Source organism: Dreissena polymorpha, chromosome 13, assembly GCF_020536995.1.
Source record: "Dreissena polymorpha isolate Duluth1 chromosome 13, UMN_Dpol_1.0, whole genome shotgun sequence".
NCBI classification, from domain to species: Eukaryota; Metazoa; Mollusca; class Bivalvia; order Myida; family Dreissenidae; genus Dreissena; species Dreissena polymorpha.
In genome coordinates this window covers 72,266,397-72,293,206 of record NC_068367.1, presented here as the reverse complement: position 1 = coordinate 72,293,206, position 26,810 = coordinate 72,266,397, and the positions used below count along the sequence as shown (strand labels likewise).

Genomic DNA, 26,810 nt, shown 5'->3' with positions numbered 1-26,810 from the left:
TCAGTTGCATGAAAAATAAAAGTACGGAAAGCCGGTACAAAACTGTACAGTGATACAAGGGACACTCTTCGGTGTAATATAAGAAATAGTACGGCTTCATTTCATATACGGTCTGTGGCTGCCTAGCTGGTCACTATAATGCCAAAGGGACCTCAGTGGGGTTTACTTTGTCTTAAATAAAGTTCAAATGGCAATATGAATATGCCCTCATGATGTTTCTTTACTTTCATTATTTCTATATTAATGCTATTTGCAATAGTTCTTTAAAATTCGTTGAAAGGCATTGTATAGCCCTACTTTTTAAATGGATATATTGAAATATCATAAACGTTCGTGTACTTCAGACCCAGAGGGGGGGGGGACTTCCTATATAAAGGTAAATAGGGGTGTGCCAAAAATATGGGGTGTGTTTTTCGACTTAAATTATAGGTATTGGTATGGTTTTGAGCATCTATGTATAGATATGGGTATTGAAATCAGAAATTTGCTTGTATATAAATGCATATAGATTTGAAAGTATCAGTATAAAAAAGGGTATGATAAATTTCATTCTAGTATATGAATAGTTATCACATAGTAAATTTCAGTAGCGAGAAAGATGCAAAAACTTGACTGTTTTTATCTGTTCGTACAATTTTGACGGCATTTCCTGTCGATAAGCTTCGTGGTGCAGGACATCGCCAGGCCGTCTGTATCGCTGCCATGGGTTTTCTCTGACGTAACGATTGGGGAGGCTAAAGTTGCGTTAGAGTCAACTTTATCAAATTCTAGTATAGAAATGAGTCCAGTTAATCAAAATTTTTGTATTGAAATGGGTCAATTTTTTCAATGGTAACGTATACAAAATTGTGTTTTTTTTAATTGTGTATCAAAATGGGTCTACTTTATCAGAGTTCCGGTATAAAAATGGGTCACATTATATTGATAAAGACAATACTACTGCTATTCAGCTATATAAAATATAGCTTTTTCGTGCTGGTCGAGCGTTTTGAATACATATTCGGTTTAAGTGCATTTGAGAATATATATGAATGGTCTCTAAGTCACTTATTTTGCAACAGTAAGTTTACATCCCGAAATTAAATTGTGTATGTTTTATAGTTTAAAATATTACGTCAACTATACCAACGCCAATTAAATGCTAAACGTCACTAATGGGCTAATGTAAATGTAACAAAAATTAACAACAACGCACATGTGTTGACAATGTCGGATTAACGTCACTAATTTTATACACAATTAGTACTGTGTAATTAGCGTTTAATCACAGTGCATTATTGACGTAAAAACAAGTGACTAGACTTATCAAATGTATTATGTAAATGAGGGTTAATGACATAACCAATTACGTATGCACGAAGCGCATGACCGCCCGCAAAGAAATAAACACTTCACATTTGTTTAAAGCTCACTGTAGTGTGATATCAACGGTATACAAACAGACACTGGCTGTTTAAGGTAGGTAATGTAAATGGTTGCTAGATAGATTAATAGTGTCATCAAATGGTTACAGAATGGAACGTTTTGTTTTAGTAATTGTTACATGTGGTGTCTATAACTTCACTTCGCTCATACCTTACATATATGGATATTTATGTGGAATAAATACTTTTTGGCACCAAATATTAGCCTAATATAGCCTCTGAGTATTTATATGTTTTATTTGTTGAATTGCAGAAATAAATCTAGAAGATAGTACAATTTTGACAGAACGATGAAACTGTTGGTGTTGCTGATTGCCGTTATCTGATCCTTTTGGAGCTCTGTGTACTTATGAATATATATAAAAAATAGTTTTACGTCAGGAGGATTATGCTATGCTCATATATGGTATTTATTTAACTAAATTCGGATACAGAAATATTAATGTACATATATTTATATTGCACAAAATATTACACATATTTAAAAAATAATTGCCGGTTAAGGGTGCATGTAGGTAATTGCAGCAGTAACCAACATTTTGTTGCTCCGATGCGTAGGAAATAAACCACGAAGGCGATTCTCCCACGAATTTATATTATTCTTCTCTATAATGTGAAACGTTTATGTTAAAAGATTCAAAACAAATCCAAAATCTTAACGCGAACTTTTCTAGTAGACTATAATATTTACAACTGATGTGGTTTTACTGTGCTGCATAGTTTTAGAAACTGTTTGCGTGTGTAAAGATTGCTAGTGCAGTCATTTAAGAAAGTTCATTTTACTGAGCAATTTCTTCAAAATTGGGGAACAACTTTAAGCTTTGCCTACGGTTTATTACAAAGTAGCCCACACTTATATCATTTGGTTGTCTATAGAAAACCAGTCGTGGTTCGTGGTAGAATGTAATATTAACTGTATCAGTGCAATTTTGTGTTTGTTATTGTAGCAATTTATTTCCTCCATATGCGCAAAATATAGTCGACTCCAATTAAGCATAGTTTGTTTACGGATAATTATGACTCAATATATATCACATATTTGTGTTCTTGTTGTTAAGCATTTTGTTTAACATGTTAAATTATCTTTAACAAAGTATATTAAAAAAAGTTTAACAATAATTCATTAAAAAAAACTTACAATACATTAGAAATCACCTGTATTAAAAACATTGCACAATTCATCCTCTGTAATGCATATGCAGGTACTTGAGAGTTATATTGGCTTTTCTTTCAAGAACCAATATTAGTTCACCACCGGTGAGATATTTATGAAACGATTCTGTGTTAATAATTGGCCATACAAGAAAAGCGCAACATGTGTAAAGTTCATTTTGCTATATTTTGACCCCAAACATTCATTTGTTTCTTCGGACCATGCGTTTAAATAAATAATATACTTATTCGTAGTTTACAAACGATTATCACATCTTTTAAAACTATAAAATACAGCTTCTATAATCTATAAGTGCTTAATTTGCAAGCATATACGATCGATAGCAATTTATTTGATTATAAAATACAATGCTACAGTGTATAAACTAAACTATTATACATATATGATTACATGTTCGATGTCACACTGGTAATAATTATCACCTTCTTGATGGATTTGCGTCCGCAATCTCTCGTGTAACTCACTACATATTAGTGTGCTGTGTCCAGTAAAAATACTTTAACGTGATATATCTGAACGCTGACGAGATAATTTCAAAATAGTGCAGACCGTACAATTTGCGTCAAATGATAGCGGACATTCAACAATTTGCCAAACATATTTTTATGAATATATACTTTTGCAAGATTATTCAACTGTTTTGTACCGGGTTTTTAAAGGAAAAAAAACATTGAACATAGAACTAGATATAACGTTCAGCAGGCTTGCAACAAAGGAATTTATATCAAACTTTGTTCTACATACCCAATAAAACAAACACCATGGCCAAATGTTTAAACTTTAAACCTTAGTTCCTTTTAGTAAATGTTGTACATACAGGATTTGACAGTTTCGTACAACGCCTTCCTTGGCTTTCTTATTATTTCACAAGAATACATAATAATTCGTGAACGATTCACCTATTTTAACCTCTATCGTACACAATATCGAACAAAATTAAATTGTGTAGTTGTATGTGTGTGAGAGAGAGAGAGAGAGAGAGAGAGAGGGAGAGAACACTTTTATTTCGACAAATACATATACATATTAACACAGTTGAAATAGGCCGTTTTGGTCTTTGTTCAACACATATCATATCATTCATATATTTATAAAACATGTTGTTGCATAAAAACACGTTATGCTTGAATAAACAATAATGTTCTGATACAAATCCTACATATCGCATCCAGTAGAAATTCAAAATCAATTTTCTAAAGAAACATAAAGTATTTACACAACATATATTAACTAGATATTTCAAAATTTCTACTTGAAAAGCATGTTCTAAACAGTGTTAAGAAAAATTAACACTTACAAAATCATTATCACAAATTCGTTTTACGTAGAACGTAAACTAACATCTCACTGTACATCTAACATCAAGTTCAAAATATAAAATTTCAAACAAACTGTGTGTTCTTCAATACAAATACTCAGAGCGCCGGACATGAAAACGCAAATATTTGCAAGATCTTGTTTCCTGGAATCAACTTACATCACATTTTCTTAACACCACATATATCACATATCATGATGTATATTCATATTAAATCATGGTCCTTGTTCAACACATATCACATAACATGATGTAATGTTCATATTATATTATGGACCTTTTTCAACACATATCATATACCATGATGTAATATTCATAATATATCATATCAAACATAATGATGTAATATTCAAATTATATTATTACCCTTGTTCAACACATATCACATATCATGATGTAATATTCATATTATATCATATCACATATAATGATGTAATTACAAATTATATTATGACCCTTGTTCAACACATATCACATATCATGATGTAATATTCATATTATATCATATCACATATAATGATGTAATATTCATATTATAGTATAGACCTTGTTCAACACATATCACATATAATGATGTAATCTTCAGATTATATCATATCTCATTTAATGATATAATGTAATAATTTTATTACATTATGGACCTTGTTCAACACATATCAAATATCATGATGTAATATTCATATTATATTATATCATATATAATGATGTAATATTCACATAATATCATGTAATATTCATATTATATTACTAAAACATAAGTACAATAATTCTAAGGTGATGAGACTTGAATATGTGAGATGCATGCCGATATAGGTCTAACTAGACTTGAGTAAAATTATCAGGAGTTACATTTGAGTTACATTTGAGCTTACCCATATAAAGCCTTTATTTAAGGCACGCGAGCAATTGCTTATAAACCCTTTAACACTAAGACACGTATTTTCGAGCATGCGTATTCCCTTAGAAAGTCATATTTAATTTCAGACCTTTCTTACAAGATTCAAGTGTTAAAGGCGCAAAATCAAACCTATGGTAATGATGAGCAGCAAACAAGATATAACCTGCATACACTGCGAGTTACTGTTGTTTGCACATGGCCATTTTTACTTTGCTTCTACGTTGGAAGGGGTTAAACACAGGAACATTCACATCGGCATACAGGTAACGTACTGTAATCAATGCACTTGGTTAACTATTATTACCTTCCGACTAATCTTCGTTTAGTACGGCAAGTTTGTAAACTATACCTAATAATTTGTAAACAAAAGCGTAAAAGCTGACATTGAAACGTGTTTATTATTGAGATTTGAATTTAAAGGCAAATTTTAATAACAATTAATAACAATAAAATATGTCGTGACTTTATTTGATGGTTTGTGTTTGGGTTTCATACTGGCATGTCGGCTCACACTCCGTCATGGTTAAAAGGTAAGCGGCTCAATAAAATAATTGAACGTATAACAATTATTGAACAGGGTATGTCTTCTTATCAAAAAGCCTCCATCATTATAGAACCAGATCTAATCGTTTTAATTGCTAAACGTTCAGCTAGCCAGAAGGAGAACCAGGAAGAATAAGTATCCTTTAACAATATTCAAATCGGTTTCAGTTTGGTAATGTGTAGCATGGATATATTATGTGACTTTCAATATTGGCAATAACACGCCCTTCGCGATGGAATGCAAAAGAACTAATTTGAAATTCAATGCCATCCGATCAATTGATCAATAAGTATCAATATGTGCATAAATACCCATTTCGCTAAGGAATACAAAGAAATTTAATTTGAAATTAATCGCCATCCGATCTATTTATCAATAAGTACTTCTTTTAAAATATCCGCAGGTTAGTTAAATGCTACGTCATATATTGAAGACAGACGCGACGTGTATTTCCACTTCAACCAAAACGCCTTTTAATTAAGTATGTAAGAAGAAAAAAAGCATTTGTAAAGTAAAGAACTAAAAGAGAATTTCAATTTATATGCAAGAATAAATCCAAACGTTTTAATTCAATATTTTTAACATAACCATTTTGATATTCATGATTCTTGCGATCAAAGTTGTAATTTTTCGAACAATGACTCATTCAGTTAGTATGATGCCGGTAGCGGTTACTTTTGTTGAAAAATATTACATTTGCAACCTACAACTTTACATCTTGTAATGATAAATTATTCTTACTTTGATGACAATAACAGTGTCAAAGGAATCTTCAAAAATAATATAACTTGGCTTGTATTTACATTTTCTGTATGGCAATAAATGAGGTCAATATTGTGTGCACTACATTCAATTGAATCAAATGTTAATATCTTGATTTGTTATCTTATATTGTTCTTGATTAAAACATCATTAACAGTCGTTAATATTTATGTAATCGATTAACTTGTCGACACGATTGCGTAATGAAATCATTAAAAACAAGCCGTATCAATAGGTTTATTAAGCCATGAAACATATTTTTATGAAACGTTTGTAATGATACGTAAGCAATTTTATGACGATTATTTATGACGTTGTTTGTTTTGTGTGTTTTATTCTATATTTACCGTGCGACTGGAAGTATTTTTTATAAGGAAAGCCTTTTCATTTGTTTAGCATATCATTCATCTGTTTAAGTTTGTTTTTGGCTGGTTGGTTTCATTTGAAAATTCGCGATTTTCTAAATGCGCAAGTTACTAGTTCAAAAAAAATATATAAAGGTTAGTAAAGAATATATTCATGAGGCAACCTATATAACACACAATCGATTAAATCATCAATCACGTGCATGGCGAGTAAGAGGCTTTTGAAACCATAATAAATTTGCTGAGTGTCTTTGAAAATATAATATCATTGTTGAAGTATTCACCATATTACATGCATTCTTCACCGCAAATTTTACCAGACTTAACTAGCATACATGCGCTCGTCAAGTTGACTACGATAGTCCATGTAATCCTCAAGGTAGATCCATAGTATATACTTTGTTAATGGTTTCCCTTTTATGTAAATATATTCGTAGAGGTTTATGTATTATATACAATCACCTTTTTATAGTGCAATGACCGTGTGTCCATTGGGGAAACGTGTAAAACATGAGTTTTAACAGGACTATGGAAAAACAATGGCTTGCAGAGTACGTAAACACATAGCGCGCAGCTATAAGAAAGTGTCGTCTATAGTGCACTCATGCGCGTGACAATTTATTAATTGTAGAGATAAAATACGTGTTAAAACAGTGACCATGTTCCAGTGTCCACAAGTCCCCAACAAGACTTTTTCCGGAATTGAAATAGTTCGTACTTGTAGTATACACATGCAGATATCACGACTGTATATCCACGTGTCGTATCAATTCGTCACGTGTTCGACTATTCATCGAATGTAGTGTTTAAATAACTTACAAACGCATAAATGCTAATTTTTTGAGCGTTCAAAAGACAGAAACAATAGTTTTCCCGGATTATGGACGGCCTGGTACTTTTAGAATACCTAAGCAACCGCGATAAAGTCCCATGTCCTTTTGACATGTCCATTCATTCGATTGAGCATTCTTGTAAAAACCTTTCACTTACAGTGACAATTGTTCTGTATCAACGATACCACACAAGAAACTTCCTTTGCTATTGACAAACACGTGCTTTTAGACAACACAAGCACCTTCCAAGCTGGTATAGCCCTGTACCGTCTAAATATAGCACGTGCGTATGATCAGTCATCAGAATTATCCGTTGTTTTTATTATGAGCTATTTTATTATGTTAGCTTATAGTTCCAATATTCCATTGTCCACAACACCTTTTGTGCATGACTCTGTACTACTAGATGCGTTTAGGCAGCTATCACGATAAAATAGTCAAGTAAAGTCTACATTCGTCAGGTGCGCGATATTATTATTTTACTTAGCGTTTAATTAGCTTCATCCCGTACAGTGATCATGGTTATTTGAATAAAAAAACCTGAAATTTCTTGTATATTGAAGCCTATGTTTGCTATTGAAATACACAAGCAGATATTTAGCTAATATCATTACCTTCCATCTATATTTGTTACTTACTAGTGACGTTTCATCAAATTTAGAGTTTAAATAATTTATAAACGAACAGTGACCATATTTGAGTGCCCAAAAAGTCCCTAACAAAAGAGTTCACAAACACACTGCTATAGACATTTGCTGGCCAAAATTGTCACCCGCACGTTACCAATAATACTAGTTACTTCCAGCGCTTGTATTTGCAACCACTTGCTCAGAAACTATCAAGATATCCCACACAAGAGTTCCACGGTCTATGAGATAAAATTGTCTTTAAGACTGCACAATAATCGTATATTTCGTATGCTGTCTCAATTAGTCAAGTGCACGTAACTATCTTTCGAATATAGCGTTTGTTTTAGCCGTGATGAAAGTTTTCTATGTGTCAGTTGTCAAAAATCAAAAACACAGGTTTTCCCTGACATTCGTGAGGTGCGCGATATTATCATTAGACTTAGCGTTTAATATGTGCTTGTAGAGTATACACTCCGCTATAACTCTGATATTTGCAGGTGCCGTGTACATTTGTCTCGTTCACATGACCATATATCGCTTGTAGCATGTTTAGCTTTAAACGCACAGTACCCGTGTGTGAGATTTAAAAAAAAATACACATTTTGTAATTAAAATTAATAAGAGATTTCCCAAACTATGGACGAAAATGTGCATTTAGAATAAACAAGCAGCTGTCACGCTGATATAATAACGTCTAACGAATATAAATAAATGCGGGGTTCGCACGCTCCAAGAAGGCTGGATAGTCACGTTGTTTAACAATGCAGCATAATAGCGTTACGATTCATCAGAAGTAACCTTACTTTTTTCTTATAATTTAAAAAATAATAACTTGTGGTCGAAATGCACCATTTTCACGTGACAATTCATCCGTTTTGTTTTATCTTTTAACGTAAAGTTCCAACATCTTTGTCCCAAATGTCTCAATCTACAGTTTACCCGGACGATAGACACATACGTTCTTTAAGGATATACAAACGACCTAAAGCTTTTTAGTACACAGGCAACAACCAAAATGTAACTGTCACATGCCGTTTAGAATATATCAAATTGACGTTATCATTAATCCGACTAAGCCTTTTAAGTTTAAAAATCGTGTTTACTAAATTGTAACGTAGAGTGCTCATGTTTCATTTTCAAATTCTCCCAAAAAGAGTTATCCCGGGCCGTGCGTTTATATGAATAAGTTACAAAATAGTAACAGTTCACAACAATAATCTTAAAACAAATGTATATGATAAAATAACTCGATGCTTAAATGCATACACTACAATATTATAGTTGTATTTAAGTAACATGTTCACATGAAATAATTCGCGTCTTCTTATTTCATGTATATCAGCAACCTCCTCTATAATTCATTATATGCTACTTTGCCGTAACACACGTGATATATCTGAACCCCGACGAGAGTTGTATTATTTGCGGCAAATGATAGATGACATTTAACGTGTGTCAAAACAGCTTCCATGCATATATCATCGCGCACAATTAAACACCTTCTATGTGCCGACTTAGGCTTTGTTAGTATTTCTATCTTGTTTACTAAATTGTAACCTACAGTCCTCATGTTTCAGTTTCCAATTCTCCCAATAAATAGTTATACCGGACCATGCGTTTATATTGATAATTTACAAAGTATTAACAGTTCACAACACAAATATTGATACAAATGTGTATGATAAAATAAGTTGATGCTTAAATGCATACACTAAAATATTATAGTTGTATTTAAGTTATATGATCACATGAAATAATTCACGTCTTCTTGTTATCCATTATATGTTACTATGCCGTAACACACGTGATATATATGAACCCTGACGAGAGAGGTTTTTTTTAATAACTGAAGATCGTATTATTTGCGGCAAATGATACATGACATTCAACATGTGTCAAAACAGCTCCATGCATATATAATCTCGCACAAGTATACACATTCTATGTGCCGGTTTGTAAGAGGAAACAATCATCTTATTAATCTGCTAAATATTACCGTTCACAAAGCTTGCAAAAAATAATAGAGAGCAATCTTTGTTCTCCATGTAATATAAAAAAACTATTTTAACCGTTTTTTTGTGTCAATGTGGAACAGAAAGGAACTTTTTGCAGTTTCGTTCAACGCCTTGCATCAATTTCTGAGCATGTCGAAAGAAGACATGATAATTCTTGAACGATTAACTTACGTCAACATCGTGTGTACGCAACCTCAAACCATAAAACAAATGTACGGGTGTATGTGTCAGATGCACGAAAATAAGGAAATAATTAAACTTGAGAAATATTATTAGTAGTTACATTCTTATTTAAACCTATTCCACTTGTTTTATGTAAGGCAAATTAGCAATTGCATATTAAACACGGGAATATTTATTCAGACAAATGTGCCAAACGTTTAAATACTGAGAGTGTACTGAGATCGAACGGTAATCGATTCAGTATGTTGACTTTCATTATATCATGTCTTATCGTCGTAAAGTTGTTTAAATTTGTTTGCTATTGAGATAAACATGACACGCCTGTATTTGTTGGTTTGGGTTTTGTTTCTTGCTAGAATATAATCGCATCATTGGTCTGCTTTGAAAAGTTAGCGGCTCAATAAAAATCATCGAACGTATATGTCTTCTAAACAAAAAGGTCTGTATGATGATAAACTAGATCTAACCGTTTTACTTCCTAATCCGTTAAGTAAGTTACAATCAGCACGAGTATCATTTAAACTTTTCAAATCGGTAATATACATTTCCTGTTTGCTGATTTTGTCTATGAGTATATCATTGGACGGTCATAATGTACAATATTATCATCTTCGTAACGGAATACAATAGAATTAATTTGAATGAAACCGCAATCCGATCCACTCATCAGGCAGTACCCTTGTTAAACTATCGGAAAATCTGATAAATGCTGGGTCATTCATTCATCATTCAGAACACACGAGACGGTTATTTCAACATTAATTGAAACGCATTTTAATTAAGTATGTATGCAAATTTAGAACATTTAGAGACCAAGATCTAAACGCAAAACTTTTAAGATATACTAGAGTTAGTCTTTACTTGTTGAGTGCACCCTACCATTTCGATATTCATCATGCTTTTAAAGTTGATTTGTCATATATTTGTATCGGTGCTTGTCATTCGAAACCGGTTTGTGAACACCCAAATCTACACAAACACTTATTAAAAATGTATTTAAGTTATTTGATTCTTAAATCTTTATTACATATTTAAATCACTTAATACATTTGGCAACATCAGAAAGTTTATCGAGCTATTTAAACCATTCAGTTTACGTGTTTACCTTTACATTGTAGGACGATTATTTATGACATTGTTCATTCATTCCTGTTCTGTATTTAAGGTAGGATTAAAACAAACATTTACCTTAATCATTTATTATGCTCTATGCTTATATTTGTTTCATATATCGGTGAGGTATTTGAGTTTAATTAGGGCTCGTTTGTTTTATTTGATAATTCGTGATTTCCTGAATGCTTCAGCTACTAGTTCAAAGAAATAGGAATACTGATATATACGAACATATTTATAAGGCATACTATATATACAACTACCGATTAAACAATAAGTCAAGTACAAAGCTTGTTCAATGATTCTGGTACCACACTGAAGTTTGCTAAGTTCTACGGCTTAAGTCATAATAATCGTCAAGTTTGAACAATATTATATTCATTCGTCAATGTAACACCAAAGAACAAGCATAGTTTAAGGTTTCACTAAGGTATATTTATTTGTCACGGTAGAACCAGTGTAAAAGCAGTGTTAGGGTTTCACCATTTTGTCGTTAAGGTGTCATTAAAGTACAAGCATTTGTCAATGTTTCACTTACGTCCATGCATTCTTCACGGTAGAACATAAGTTGATATATTATTTTAAGTTTCACCATAGAAAAATACATTCGCGACGGTTTCACTAATTTTGGTTAAGGGTAGGCTTATAGCTGCTTTAGAGTTTTTGTTCGTCAAGATTTCACCATATTGCATGCATTCGTAAACGTAGAAACATAGCAAATATATTCGTTAAATTTCACCACAGCAAATACGACGCGGTTTCAACATTACAGTTTACATATTGGTCAATTTTGCACAATAGTGCTCTTTACTGTTCCACCAGCATGTGTCAAGGTTTCACCACTTTACATATATTGAGCAATTTAAAGAGAAATAGCAAATGTATTCGTTAATAATGCATCATAGTTTTATGCACTACTGCATAATACTTCATGCATTTGTCATGATTGCTCAATAGTTCAATTTATTATTCAATGTGGCATCGTACATTTATGAGTCAAGAATGCACGATAATGCTCGTTCTGGTCAATGCTGCAACATACTACATGCATTCATATTCGCTTACGAAAGGCGCCGCCGAAATGTGTATCATTCTGTTGCAAGCACGTGTGTTGAACTCGCCGCCCATCTACGTCAACTTCATCAATACTTGTAGTGAGTAAGGCGTTCGAAAGCATTGACCGGCAAGCACTCTGTAGACTACTCAGACATTACTAAGTGCCAGATAAGATCACAAACATCATTGGGATGCTGATGAATGGATTGCCTGCAGAATTGTTCATGGCTTTAAGCTTAAAGATGCATTCAAAGTAAGAACCGGACCTCTCTTTGTGTGTTCCTTTTTTTCCATTTACTAGGTCATGAAGACCTCGATGGACCAGACGCGAAACGGAATCATCAACAATCAACAGAGGGAAAAGCAAGCTGAAAAAGCCTAACGCATCCAACGAAACACCCATCAAAGTCCCATTCCAGGCGCAGGAAGAGATTAAAAAGCTTCGTCTATTTCGGCAGCAATCTGGACAAACATGGGCGAACGAGCAGCCCTCAATAAGTTGAAGAACCTGTAAGGATGAAAGAAGATAGACATCACCACCAAGGTCGGGCTCCTTAATATAACAGTGAAGCTTAAACTATTCTATGGAGCAGAGAAATGGAGAACCACTGTCACCACCATGAAGAAAATTCAGGTCATCATCAACACTTGTCTCTTAATGATCATTGAAATTCGTTTGAAAGAACATGTTGCTACAGAAGAATTATGGAGAACAAAGCAGCTGAAGAGGACAATCTTCAGTAACATTGGCGATGGATAGACCACACCCTTTACAATGTTGCATCCAATACGACAAGGCAACCCATAACCTGCAAACCCCAAAACGAAGAGGAAGACAGGTCTGCATAGAAACACCTGGCGCCGAAACCTGGATAAAGAAGCCAAGCAGATGGGCAAATCAAATGGACAGCTGAAGAGAATTGCCTACAACCGAGACGCCTGGAGGAAGCTGGTCGTCTACCTATGTAAAAGACGGGACCACAGATTAGATGGGATGAAAGAATGTGTAACAATTTGTTACTAGCTACAAATTTAAAGTAGCAGTTAGCTGCCAAAGATCCTTTTCGAGCATAACAAACTGTTTGATGTCAAAACATTTGTCGGCGAATCATCCGTATCCGGGATGATGTGATCACGTGATCAACATGGAAAATCGCTTTGTTCGAGGCAACATCTTAAAACAGAATTGAAGTTTAAGAAACAGGCTGTCGACCCTATAAGGTTGAATTAGATGCACAGGAGCCCTAAACACATAACTTTCCAAGAGCGTTAACATGAAAGGAGGGATAGAAAATCGCGTAGAAGTAAAAACTTGTCCATTTTCGGACAATACCTAAAACAAAGGCAGCCATTCGCGATGGAATTTAGTCGTAAGAATGAAAGATGCTCGAGACAAAGGACACCATGCCTGGTTATGATATTTCGGTGTGTCAATTTATGGATGTGCTGTATACAAGTACACCAGGGCTCGGAGTTGAGGAATTCATGTTTATTATGAGATATAAGTTTTTCTCGGGATATGAGATGTTTGTGTATTTATTTATAAATTTCCGTGGTATGGATCAAAGCCGTTGGCTAAGTTCTACATCCGAATTGTGGCTGCCGGGCTGGTCTCACAATCCGCCATCGACCCGTATCAGTGTATTCTTTGTCATATATTGTATGTTTTAGTATGTCATTGTGTACAATAATGTGCACGGATTGAGTTAAATTTAGATATACAATTTTTATTTCCCGATGATAAGACTTATAGACGGTACCAAAGCACATTATGATAAGTATGTTAATACGGGAAGCAACCCATTTATGATTACGTATCCATTTGAACTGTGTATGATTTCCATTGTTCAATATAGGTATTTAAGTGTATCGTGTGTTTGTTGAGCATCATTATATGGAGAGCAAAACATGTTAAATATTTATTAATAGGGATGTCTTAAAATAATTATAAAAGAGATCAATATATGTAATAATGTTGTACGTGTATACAATAAAACTATTCCTGTAAAGGGTTTATTTGATTTAATATTTTCCAAATGTTGAGGCATTGCACACCATAGAATTGCCTCCACATTAACACAATTAGCCATTGAAAGCGATTTTCAATACTCAAACAAAGGAAAAAAAGAAAAAACATTTTGCAAATTCAAGTTATATCGCACTGTTTCCTTGGAGCTGTTTGCTAAAACACAAACTGCAAAGTAACTGTATTGCAAACTGAGGCTTTTATTTATGATAGTCTGCGTTTTCCAATACGCATTGTTTTCAATATATGTATGTGCTTATTTATTTGAACTACAATATTAAACATATATGGTATATTTTAGAATCATTAAGTAACGAATTTTAACACTATAAAATAACAGTAATATTTGCACGTATACATGATCGAATTTTAAAACAAACATTTATGACAAATTGACAGAAAAAACGTTATCATCGCTCGAAACATCAATGTGTTCTAAATGTGCCGATGCAACGGACAACCGATCATGCAGATCAAGGCGGTACACCCCACGGGAAGCGCTTACGCGTTGATGTATTGCGTTCAACGACATCCTCTGTTCAGCAAGAACCCTTTGCGTCCCATGCTTGTAAGACAGCACGTGAATGAAGTGCGACACTTGATTGGGAATCGAAGCATTCATTTTTGTCACCAAATTGACGCTGATGACGTAATTCCCTGGTCTTCGTATGAAGATTTCTCCTACATCATGTAAATGTGTAATGTCTTGGATCGTTGGTCCGACCGTTGTGTTTCCGTTCTTGTTCCAGAGTATTGTGTCGAGACCTGCAAAAACATGGCTTTCCATTTTGGAACAATGGGAGTCCGAGGGTATAGAAAATGGTTGTTTACATCAATAAGGTAGAGTGAGTATGGACGAACAGGGCTCCTCGTGTATTATAATTACGTATTGTTATGGTTATGAAGCCAAACTTAAATATTATTTTTTTGTAAAACAACTAACAACTATAAATTAAATGGTCAGAATGTATGACCAATATATCTTATATGTTATACTATGTAACAACGGTATAACCTAACCTCAAATATAAGGTAAGCCTCTATTTAACAGCCTGTATTCATGTTATAAAAAATTATCGCACAATATGCATGTTCATGCTAAATATACACAATAATATAGCTTCTTACGTTATGTGTTGTTTACAAAAGCTTGGAGAAAACGGGCCATACATTTACGCTATGCATGATTAATGAAACCGAATTTATATATGTCAAATACCTTCACTTGGTTTAGTTCCGATGATACCGACAAGTTTGGCGTATGGACTAATCTGTTCGTGGGTATTGCACAGTAAATTGATTCCGTGTGGATAAGCTTAACAAATTAACATTAATTATACATAGATAGTACCAATTGATGCTAAAAAGTATTCATAGTAAACAATTGGTTTGTTATTCGTAAACAATACTTGCACGTTGTGAAGTTTATACACCCTTTGTTCAATACACTATTTTATGCAAGTCATTAACAAAAGGAATTATATATAATAATTTAAACTTCATAAATTAGAACAAATAAATGTGCTTGATAAATACTCACAATGAGTACTTTGTAGATAAAACCCCTCCATGATTTGCTGCAAATGAAGTTATATAATTAGGTCCATGTATTTAACAATTATAATTGAAAACTGATATTTTACATGTCGAAAGATTCTGTGGTGTGATTGTGGTAGCTATGACTGCGTTGGTGGTATAATGGTAGCGTTAATGATGGTGATGATGAATATAAATGCTGATGAAAGTTGGTTGTGGTGATACCTTAAGTAAGCGTATAAAAACATATTTACCTTTCTTGCAGAGTAACGAAGAATTTCGTCTGCATTTCCGCAACACGTGTTTCCATCTCTTTGCAGAAGTTCGTCAACTTGCCTTGAAATATTTTCTGGATCGTACCAGGGTTTTAGCTCCGAACAGTTAACACACAGCTCCGCGTTATAAAACACGGCATTGACATCTCTAGAACCCGCCAGTGTATCGTCATCCCAAGTAAAATTACTGACAACAGCACCAGTACAAGGCACTCGATCAGCAATACAACGTGCTGACGCTAAAATTGTCAAACATTGTGTTAAGTCAACATAATTTATAGAGTATTAATATCATTATGATTCATTTTCATGTAACAATGTGGAGTAGATGTACGTTCAGTAAGTCAGATGTTTCATCATAATGAAACCTAATCCTATACTCATATTATATCTTACCAAATTGGCAAGTTCAAACGTGTATGAAGAAATATATGTTTATATCAAATTTAGACATAAAAAGCGGTGAGGCTAGGCATGTTAGCAGAGTGCCAAACGACAAATTCAAGGAAAGCGGGTTCGATCACCGCCCCTGCCACATAACTTGTGTATGGGACTGGTCATGTGCTCTTTCTACGCTTATTCTCTAGCTACGTCTGATCCAAGTGGGGCAGTTGTAAGTTACGGCCATAAGTATGTACACTTAGGAATGGTAAACCAGCAAACTCAGGAAAGAGCGAGTTTGTAAACTGACAGCCATTATATGAATGAAACTAGAAATGGCGCGGCAGAGGCCGACGCGTATCCCCACGCCGCATGTTTGATCCAGGTGCGCCCCAGGGTTGGTAATGAGGCTATGTATAGTTGAGATTGACCCTATTGTCATAAGAGATGTTCAGTATCAATATGAAGTAAATCGGTGTAGAAATGAAAAAGTTAATGTAAAATTACCTAAAACAATGAGTGAAAATCTCTGACCCGGCCCCATCCCAACCCTAATAACTTTTGACACAGGGGTCAGATCAAAATTCCAAATAGTGCACTGTCGCACATATGCTCATAGCTACCATGTGTGTAAGTTTCAAGGTTCTAGTGCTAATAGTGTAGGAGGAGATAGTGGCCAGGACGGACGGACAGACGGTGTAGATAACCACATAATAGATTTCAAAATCTAAACGCGGGCCCTAAGTTCAAGGTACCTTTCCAAGGGGTAAAAACTTTTATGCGCATGAAAGGTCTTATCCAGATACACATGCGTACCAAATATGAAAGCAATATCTGAAGGGACACAGATGTTATGAGCTTTTTTTGAATCGCGGTCGCAGATTTCGAAACCTGAACGCGGACCCCAAGTTCAAAAATTTCATGCGCATGGAAAGGTGTTGTCCAGATACACATGCATACCAAATATGAAAGCAATATCTGAAGAGACACAGTAGGTATGAGCCTTTTTCGAATCGCGGTCGCAGATTTCGAAACCTGAACGCTCACCTCAAGTTCAAGGTCAAGGTCACAGAGGTCAAACATTGTATGCGCATGGAAAGGTGTTGTCCAGATACACATGCATACCAAATATGAAAGCACTATCTGAAGGGACACAGTAGTTATGAGCCTTTTTCGAATCGCGATCGCAGATTTCAAAACCTGAACGCTGACCTCAAGTTCAAGGTCAAGGTCACAAGGGTAAAAAATTGTATGCGCATGGAAAGGTGTTGTCTAGCTACACATGCATACCAAATATGAAAGCAATATCTGAAGGGACACAGTAGTTATGAGCCATTTTCGAATCGCGGTCGAAGGAATATCTCTGACCCGGCCCCACGCCAACCCCCATAACTTTTGACACAGGAAGTCAGATCAAAATTCCAAATAGTGCACTGTCGCACATATGCTCATAGCTACCATGTGTATAAGTTTCAAGGTTCTAGTGCTAATAGTGTAGGAGGAGATAGTGGCCAGGACGGACGGACGGACGGCGGAGATAACTACATAATCCCCACTTTTTCTCCGAAAAGCGTGGGGATAATTAAGTTTGAAATGGAGGTAAATCAAATAGTAACGAAACCAAAAATTACAAAATACTATGTATTTCAAAAATGCTTCTCCTGTATTCGAAAGAAAGAAAAAAAAACTTAAATTGTTATTCTGTTTAACACCACGTTGGCGAGCGTCATTGATACAGATAGGAATATAACATGAAAGAAATATAACATTCAAGGAAGATAACATGGAAGTGATTACCTGATTATAACAAAGTATGCGTAACACAACGTTTAAACTAACGAGAAGACAAAGGGTATTTCGATTGCAGCATAACTGTGCACCATTTTTAACTTCATAACGAGTGTGTTCTGTGATAAAGATATTGTTGATGTCAGTATCTTTTATTGCCTACATTTTCAAGTCCTTGCTATCTATTAAAGCGCACGCACGACCTATATTAAATACAACGTCGTAGTACTCAGTTATAATAATATGATGCAACCGTTTAGCAGTCTCTACGTGAAAGAATATTACTAAATAGTGCGCATACTTGCATGTAGGTATCAGTTAAAACATGGACTCACGAGAATTTAACATTGTGAAGCATTATTTGATTCTTCATATTTAATGATACAAAACAATAACAAAACATTTACCGTATATTTTATTTCCGCCATGATATCGATTGTCGTTGACTGTAACAGTTGGTTGGTTTACCAAAGTTTATAAATACTTCCTTGTTAAGACCGTGGTCACGCGCACGATCAATGTACAGTTAACAATTAGATAAACTTGTATAATTGAGTCGATATGTGTGTACTGTGTTTACTATATCACGGCCGGTAATCACGCGCGCCACCTCTTTTTTGAGATGCATTTAAAATGAGCCAATGCAACTTCCGATGTGTCGCTAAGGCCCGGATGTTTTCAAATAAAAAAAATTATAGGGTGATTAGGTTTAATATGTTTTTCAATACATTTCGCAATATTTTAAAAAATCGGCCAATGTAGTGCGATTCAGCGATTATAAATTCATCTAAAAATGTACAGAAACATACAATCACAACCCATTTGGAAACGTGAGGACCTTTATAAGTTGTGTCATGGTAGAATTCGTAAAAGCAAATCGATGTCTTTTGCCTGTGTGACAAGCAAATTCCCTGCCAATTAAATCGCTCATTACATAAAATGATTGCTTTGAACCTGTACAAGTTAATGCGTGCACAAAAACATCGGCTTCTAGCCAATCTAATAGATAAATTGCAATTTTCAAAAAGAGATGGAGCCAATGCCCAGGAGGTTGCGCTCAGATTAGGAAGTGGCGCCAATGCACATCTAAAGCTATTTTAAAGGAAAATGTTTGATGTTATGGTTTCTATTATGTTTACAGGACTTACATTATATTTTGTAAGTTGACTACTTCAGCACATTTCAGTCGCGTGCGTTTTTAATTAGAAAAAGTAGTTTTCTAATAATGTATTGAAGGATTTAAACGTTCGTCTTTGTAACGTAACAATATTTAACATGTATTATACAAAATGTTAACGGAAAAAGACCGAGCTATCTTCATTTTTTTGGAGTTGATAGTGGGAAAAACAACATAAATGAGCCTAATTAAGAGTCGTTGACCTTGGTCGTTTAGTAAAATAAGCATTTTGATTAACGGTCACAAATCATAGTTTCAAGAAGAAGTGTTATCTTATACTTATTTCGTGAATTATTATACTCATATTACTGTATACGATTATTGATGTGGATGAATTATTTTGATAATGTTGAACAATAAGTTATTGGTTTTTACAATTTTTTGGTATACATCGTACAATATGTTTTATTCATGTTGGTGACATCTTAAATGAGTTGATCACTTATATATTTTAAAAAAAAACTACATCTTACTTATTATAGATTGTGTTTATGTTCTCTAAAGATATGGGCCTTTGTATGTACGTTGAAAAATAAATTTAATATAACGAATAACAGTATCTATCGAATCTACGTCATGCGATAATGTCATTGCGATACGACTATTAATTGATATTTATTGATACATCCTGCATTGGCACCATCTCCTATCATTAACGCCACCTCCAAAGCATTGGCTCAATCTCTTTTGGAAAAATGCAAAATTACTTACGTCGGCAAGAAGCCAATATTTTTGTGCATGCAGCATCTAATGTATGTTGTACGCAATCGTTTGATGCCGTTAGCGATTTAATTGTGTGGACATTTTCTCGTCACACAGGAACAACTCATCGAAATGCTTTTTAAAACTCCACCATGCCACAACTTATAAAGGTTTTTAAATGGGTTGAGAATGTACGTGTCTGTACATTTTTGGACGAGTCAATTTTCGCTGAATCGCACTACATTGCCCTATTTTAAAAATAATGCGAATTATGTTGAATAAAACATATAAAACCAAATCACCCTGTACAATTGTCATTGAAATTTCAAAACATCCGGACCTGAGCGCCACCTCGGAAGTTGCATTGGCTCATTTATTAATGTATCAAAAAGAGGTGGAGCGCGTGATTAACGGCCGTGTATATATCTGAACGCGTTGCATAGTTTTACATGTACTGATATTTAGAGATTATAGTTTATTGAATTATCAGACTCACTGCGTATGTATCAATATAGTGGGGAGTTTACATGGCTTAAACGCTTTGGTTTTTAACGATGTACATCAATATCGTTTTAAAACAAGTATTCTCTTTTAATCGCAAATAAATATATCAATACGTAATGTCACTCTATCAGCATATGTAATTTTATTTATATACAAATTATTATATACCCTTGAAGGCTTCTCTGATATACCAAGTGCTGCTAGATGGGTCATTGCCGGCTAGTGTACTACTTACATGTACCCCGGGTTCTCTTAAGTATACTGACATGTACACTGTATACTGATATTGAATTTTCATATACATTCGTGTACTTCAGATTGATAAAGACAATAATACTGTTAATCAGCTATATAAAATATAGCTTTTTCATTCTGGTCGAGCGTTTTGAATACATATTCGGTTTAAGTGCATTTGAGAATATATGAATGGTCTCTAAGTCACTTATTTTGAAACAGTAAGTTTTCATCTCGAAATTATATTGTGTATGTTTTATAGTTTAAAACATTACCTCAACTTTACCTACGCCAATTAAACGCTAAAAAGTCACCCATTTGCTTAGTTAAATGTAATATAAATAAACAACTACGCACATGTGTTGACAATGTATCGATTAACGTCACTATTTTTATACAAAATTAGTAATCTGTAATTAGCGTTTAATCTCAGTGCATTATTGGCGTAAAAAACACTTGACTAGACTTATAAAAATGTAGTATGTAAATGAGGGTTAATGACATAACCAAATACGTATTCACGAAGCGCATGACCGCCTGCAAAGCAATAAACACTTAACATTCGTATAAAGCTCACTGTAGTGTGTTATCAACGATATACACATAGAGACTGGCTGTTTAAGGTAGGTAATGTAAATGGTTGCTGGATAGATTAATATTATGATCATCCTATCATCAAATTGTTACATAACTTCATAGGGGAACGTTTTGTTTTAATAATTGTAACATGTGGTGTATATAATTTGACTTCGCTCATACCTTACATATATGGATCTTTGTGTGGAATAAAATACATTTTGGCACAAAATATATTAGTTTAATATAGCCTCTGAGTATTGTTATGTTTTGTTTTTTGAATTGCAGAAATAAATCTTGAAGATAGTACAATTCGACACAACGATGAAACTGTTGGTGTTGTTGATATCTGTTATCTGCACCTGTTTGGGAAACACTATTTCAAGTGAGCCATACATCTGTGTTCTTATGAATATATCAAAAAAGTTTTACATCATGAGGTTTTTGCAATGCTCATATATGATATTTATTCAATAATATTCTGATAAAGAAATAGATATGTACATGTATTTTAAAACTGCATAGTGCACAACATATTACAGATATTTAAGAAATAATTGCCGGTTAAGGGTGCATGTAGGTAATTGCAGCAATAACCAACTTTTTGTAGTTCCGATGCGTAGGATTCGCCCACGAAGTTATATTAATTATATGTATAATGCGAAACGTTTATGTTAAACCTTTCAAAATAAATCCAAATTAACCAATCGCAAACATTTCTTGTAGACTTTTATATGCACAGCTTATGTGTTTTAACGGTGCTACATATTTTAGAAACTGTTTGCGTGTATGAAGATTGCGAGTGCACTCATTTAAGCAAGTTCATTTTACTGTTCGATTTCTTCAAAATGCGGAACTTTTGTAAGCTCCGCCTACGGTTTATTAAATAGTAGCCCACACTTATATCCCTTGGTTGTCTATGGAAAACCAGTCGTGGTTCGTGGTAGAATGTAATATTAACTGTATCAGTGCATTTTTAAAATTTGCTGTTGTAGCCATTTATTTCCTCCATATGCGCAAAATATAATCCGCTTCAATTAAGCATATTTTTGTACGGAAAATTACGACTACATATTTTTGTTCTTGTTGTTAAGCATTTTGTATAACGTGTAAAATTATCTTTAACAAAGTATCTTTAGCAAAGTTTAACAATAATTCATTTAAAAAAAAAAATACAATACATTAGGAATCATTTGTATTGAAAGTATTACACGATTTATCCATTTATCCTCGTTATTGCATATGCAGGCACTTGAGAGCTATATTGACTTTTCTTTCAAGGATCAAAATAAGTTGACCATCAGTGAGATATTTAACGAAACGTTTCTGTGTTAATAATTGGTCATACAAGGAAAGCGCTCCGTGAACAAATATTAATGTTTCTAATATCCGCTATTAATATAGTCAGTCGTCGTTTCAAAGCAAACTTATTAAAAATCACATAGTCTTTCAAAGCGAGTATTAACACAATGTTTAGCCTTTGCGCAACATGTGTAAGATTTATTTTGCTTTATTTTGACCCGAAACATAGAGAATACATGGTTGGTGCCGAGATGGAGAAAGTTTATCCGGTGAGGCTTAGAAAAAGAAAATAGGGCGAGCCCTATTTTTCTTTTTCGGGCCGAACCGGATAAACTTTCTCCATCTCGGCACCAACCATGTATTCGATTTATCCTGTCTCATGCCGTTGACACATTTTATCAAAGAAAAATGATTAATTGATATAACAATTATTGTCGGGCCTCCTACTTTAGTGACGACCGAATAACTACCGATTGTGTCACGTAAAAAATAGTTCCACATTAAACTGTTCCTTTTTATACTTTCCTATTGAAAATATGAGAAGAAATAAAAAACGAATCGAGAATGTGATATTTTTCTTGGTAAAAAAATGAAAACAAAATGCAGCACAAAACAATAACTAAATTTTATTCACCTTAATGACAACTTTATTCCATTGCTTATAACAAAACATTAACAACGATATACACATCCATGTTCTGTTCTTCCATCCTTTTGTCGAAATCCATTTCTGTTTTTCCATCTGTATCGAAATGTTAAACCATTTTGACCAAAATTCCGATTTACAAAATCGTAATCCTGTCGTAGCGAATTATTTTATACCTATCGAAGTTTACAATAATTAATGACAAACACAATCCGGAATACGTTTATGATTCGTTCCATGCGTTAAATTCTTTGAAAAAATACTGTTAAAACAACCACTTCAAAATTGTTGCCCCTTAAATCCTGAGAGAAACTGGATTGTTTGTTTTGTCGTCACACTAGATACGTCATAAATTGCGTCATCAAGTAAATAAAAATGATAAATACGGAGAGCTGGTTAAGTAATATGTTTTAAAGAACAAAAAAGGATGATATATAATATAACGATAACATTCATGATGCGTCGCAATAAATTTCAAATGTCAAATATTAGAACACGTTAACATGTTAATCGGCGCGTAGGAATACATACTTACGGTTAGATCACGGTCACGTGATGTACTGCCGGATATCAACTAGTTTATCCGACCCTGCTTTATTTGGTCAATGTTTGCAACAGAGGCAGGATAAATTCATGTATTGAGACTAAAAATATTTTTCACGTATTTTAAACACACAAACAAGCATTTATGTGATATAATTTTCTAAAAACATAAAGATAGCTAAATTTAAACACAAATAAGCAAATTCGTGTATACGAAAGACTGAAAGAATAATGATATTTTATAATATTACATAATTATTTGCGAAGCAAAACGAAACACAACAACACCATGAATATGTTATGGGTGAGATCTTTCCCGTGGTATGTACTAGTATTGTAAATTATGTCTATAATAAAGAGTGGCCATTGTTGTTAATAGTATAAAAATACAACATTTTAACTACTGGCCATTAGTCTAAGTTTAATAATGCTAAACTGAATGATTACACAGAATGTGCATGTTTATTATGTTGCAGATGAGATTATCCCTCCACACCTAGACGTGAAGGACAGCGCGATCCACCACGTCTTGCAAGAAAGCCTTTCATTGGTCGACAATGACCGGAAACGACCAATCGTCGGCAACCAGGTCTTAGACAGTATTGTTCTAGAACGGGGCATAAAACTGCCTACCGCAACACATGACCGAAAACAATTCCAAGCACACAGGAAGTTAGCAAAGCAACAAAGAAAACTCTCGCGAAAGGAATTGAGAGAGAAGCTCCGACTTGCAAGATTACATCGAAAGACGCTACAAAAGTCTCTTCGAAAGAACCACAAGCTGAATGCAAAGTTAGGCAAACTCCACGGAAAGTCGACTGATAAAGCTGCACACGAACTAAGTGAGGTAATTAAAGCGATAGACGGAAAACACAAAGATGGAAAGGGCTCCGATCTGTCAACCGACTACATTAAGGAACACCTCGAAGATATCTCGAAACCCGCATTTGATATCAGCGTTCCCGCAAACGTCCATAAGATTGCTCCAACTCATAGAATGTTGAAATTTCCAGTACGAACATGTGACGGCAAGGGACATAAGGGTGGATCAACACATTTTAAGGGCGGGGTAAGATTCTCAAACAAGTGCTAAATTGTTATAATAGTGATGTACTGATATCGTTTTTGTTATTTTGATCCCTACATTTGAAGCGCCATTTTCTGCGGACGGATGATTCATTTGCATTAATATCAGTCGTTATTTAATATAAATATATTGTCGCAAAGTTATAAATTGCAAGCGTCATTTGTCTTGCAGGTCATTTCGTACAGTTTATGTTTATTGTTATGGTAATTTGTTTATAATTTAAAAAAATGTTAATTGTTTAGTTATACTTGTCTTTATTCTTAAATGAAATTTCTAATCGTCAACACGTCCGGTCTGCCTGTTTATTTGTTTAAATGGTAAGTGTTTTTTTAATATTTCTGATAACTCGTTTGTTAACTTAAAAGCTCTGTAGAGCACATGCATAAGCTTGAAAATAGAAGGAATAAAAAAGTAATCAATGAAGGAGCGTTTAATGTTTTTTTGCATGTATGTTACAGCCGCATAAAAACAAGGGAAAGCATGTAAAACTACCAGCAAAACCAGGGAATAAGGGAATGAAGAACGCTCATAAGAGACTTCATGGAAAGAAGAAACTAAACAGAAATAACCAGAATCATCATGGTTACGTCAAAGAAGGCGAATCTGCGCACCAGGCGTTGTCTAAAATGTAACCACTTGTTGAAACGATCCATCACAATTAAAATCGAATTACAAACACATTATGAAAATCCATCTTCGCTCGTTTTTAGTGATGTTATGTGGAACTAAACTGGTTTTGACCGCAACTAAAACAACGTTTAAGTAACGTTCGTCGTAGACGTCCTATCGATGTTTTTTCGGCTTTCTGCGGTTTTTGTATTTTTAACTGTAATCGCCAATAGGAATATGAAATGTAAACCCATTATGAGATGCGTTTAAAGAAACATTACAGGCAAACATCCCACATAAAAAACAGGTTAATCATGTAAATGATTATTTTAATAGTTGCTTAAGCTGTGCACTCGTACATGCTTTATTTTATCTAATATGTCGTTAGTGTCATCAAAGTAAGGCAACCAATAGTTATATTTATAAAATTGAACACACCCTGTTAAATTGCAATTTAAACAAATGCACAACATATTATATATAAACTGCTTTGTGTAATTCAAATTTGCCTAGATTATAATACTTTACTAGGGATCATTATACCTGTATTGTTGCAATGTTACGCTATTGTTATATAGTTTCATGAAGATGTCTATATTTATTATAAATTTTAAATTTATTTTCAAGGACATATGTGAAATAACCCATGCGTTTACATTCTGCTATTTCTTTTGAATTTGTCAAACACTTCAAATACAGGTTACCAATAAAATGACAAATTTCATATGTTAATGTACACATCTATTTATATTAAAACCATTGTGCGCGTGAAAGGCGCTCCCTTACTATTATATGTGCAATGTGTTAACACTAACACTTATACACCGCTGGTGTAAAGCTTTTATTTTTAACATGTTTTTATCTTTTTTAATAATTGCATATTGCTTGTTTGGAACAAATATTCAACAACATAATTGTATTATTGTTTACCAATTTGATATGTTTATATTAAACTGCAAAATAATATAGTCAATAAGAACTTACATTCACGACGTTGAAATAAAGCAAAATCAATAAAATAATTAAACAATGACAATCTTCAAAATGTGTTTAATTCTTTCATTTAAAGGACATACATTTAATCATATAAAGGTGTCAACGATAATTCAA

At 33.8% G+C, this 26,810-nt stretch overlaps 2 protein-coding genes across 6 annotated transcripts in view; one reads left to right on the top strand and one right to left on the bottom strand.

The window, feature by feature from the left end:
• The first annotated feature begins 1,444 nt into the window (after positions 1–1,444).
• On the top strand, positions 1,445–26,242 carry LOC127855162 (uncharacterized). Of its 2 annotated transcripts, none has more exons than XM_052390574.1 (4): positions 1,445–1,458; positions 21,802–21,898; positions 24,481–25,073; positions 25,550–26,242. In XM_052390574.1, exons 2-4 carry the CDS (start codon positions 21,838–21,840, stop codon positions 25,721–25,723), a joined length of 828 nt encoding a protein of 275 aa, XP_052246534.1. In that variant the 5' UTR covers positions 1,445–1,458; positions 21,802–21,837; the 3' UTR covers positions 25,724–26,242. The 2 variants fall into 2 exon arrangements, with proteins under 2 accessions (XP_052246534.1, XP_052246533.1); XM_052390573.1 differs by lacking the exon at positions 1,445–1,458 and adding an exon at positions 21,444–21,560.
• The window catches only part of LOC127855160 (uncharacterized), a 99,027-nt gene continuing 86,530 nt past the window's right edge, over positions 14,314–26,810 (bottom strand). The window contains exons 1-5 of one of the 4 annotated variants that reach the window (XR_008037377.1): positions 18,728–18,885; positions 16,131–16,390; positions 15,881–15,917; positions 15,560–15,655; positions 14,314–15,105 (exon numbers count right to left, since the gene is read on the bottom strand). Coding sequence is in view for 3 of the 4 variants with exons in the window: in XM_052390568.1 (XP_052246528.1) it covers positions 14,723–15,105; positions 15,560–15,655; positions 15,881–15,917 (516 nt within the window). In the remaining variant the exon portion in view is untranslated. Of the gene's footprint in view, positions 15,106–15,559; positions 15,656–15,880; positions 15,918–16,130; positions 16,391–18,727; positions 18,886–26,810 lie in introns of those variants that run through there. The other 3 variants (XM_052390568.1, XM_052390569.1, XM_052390566.1) reach the window with 3 other exon arrangements.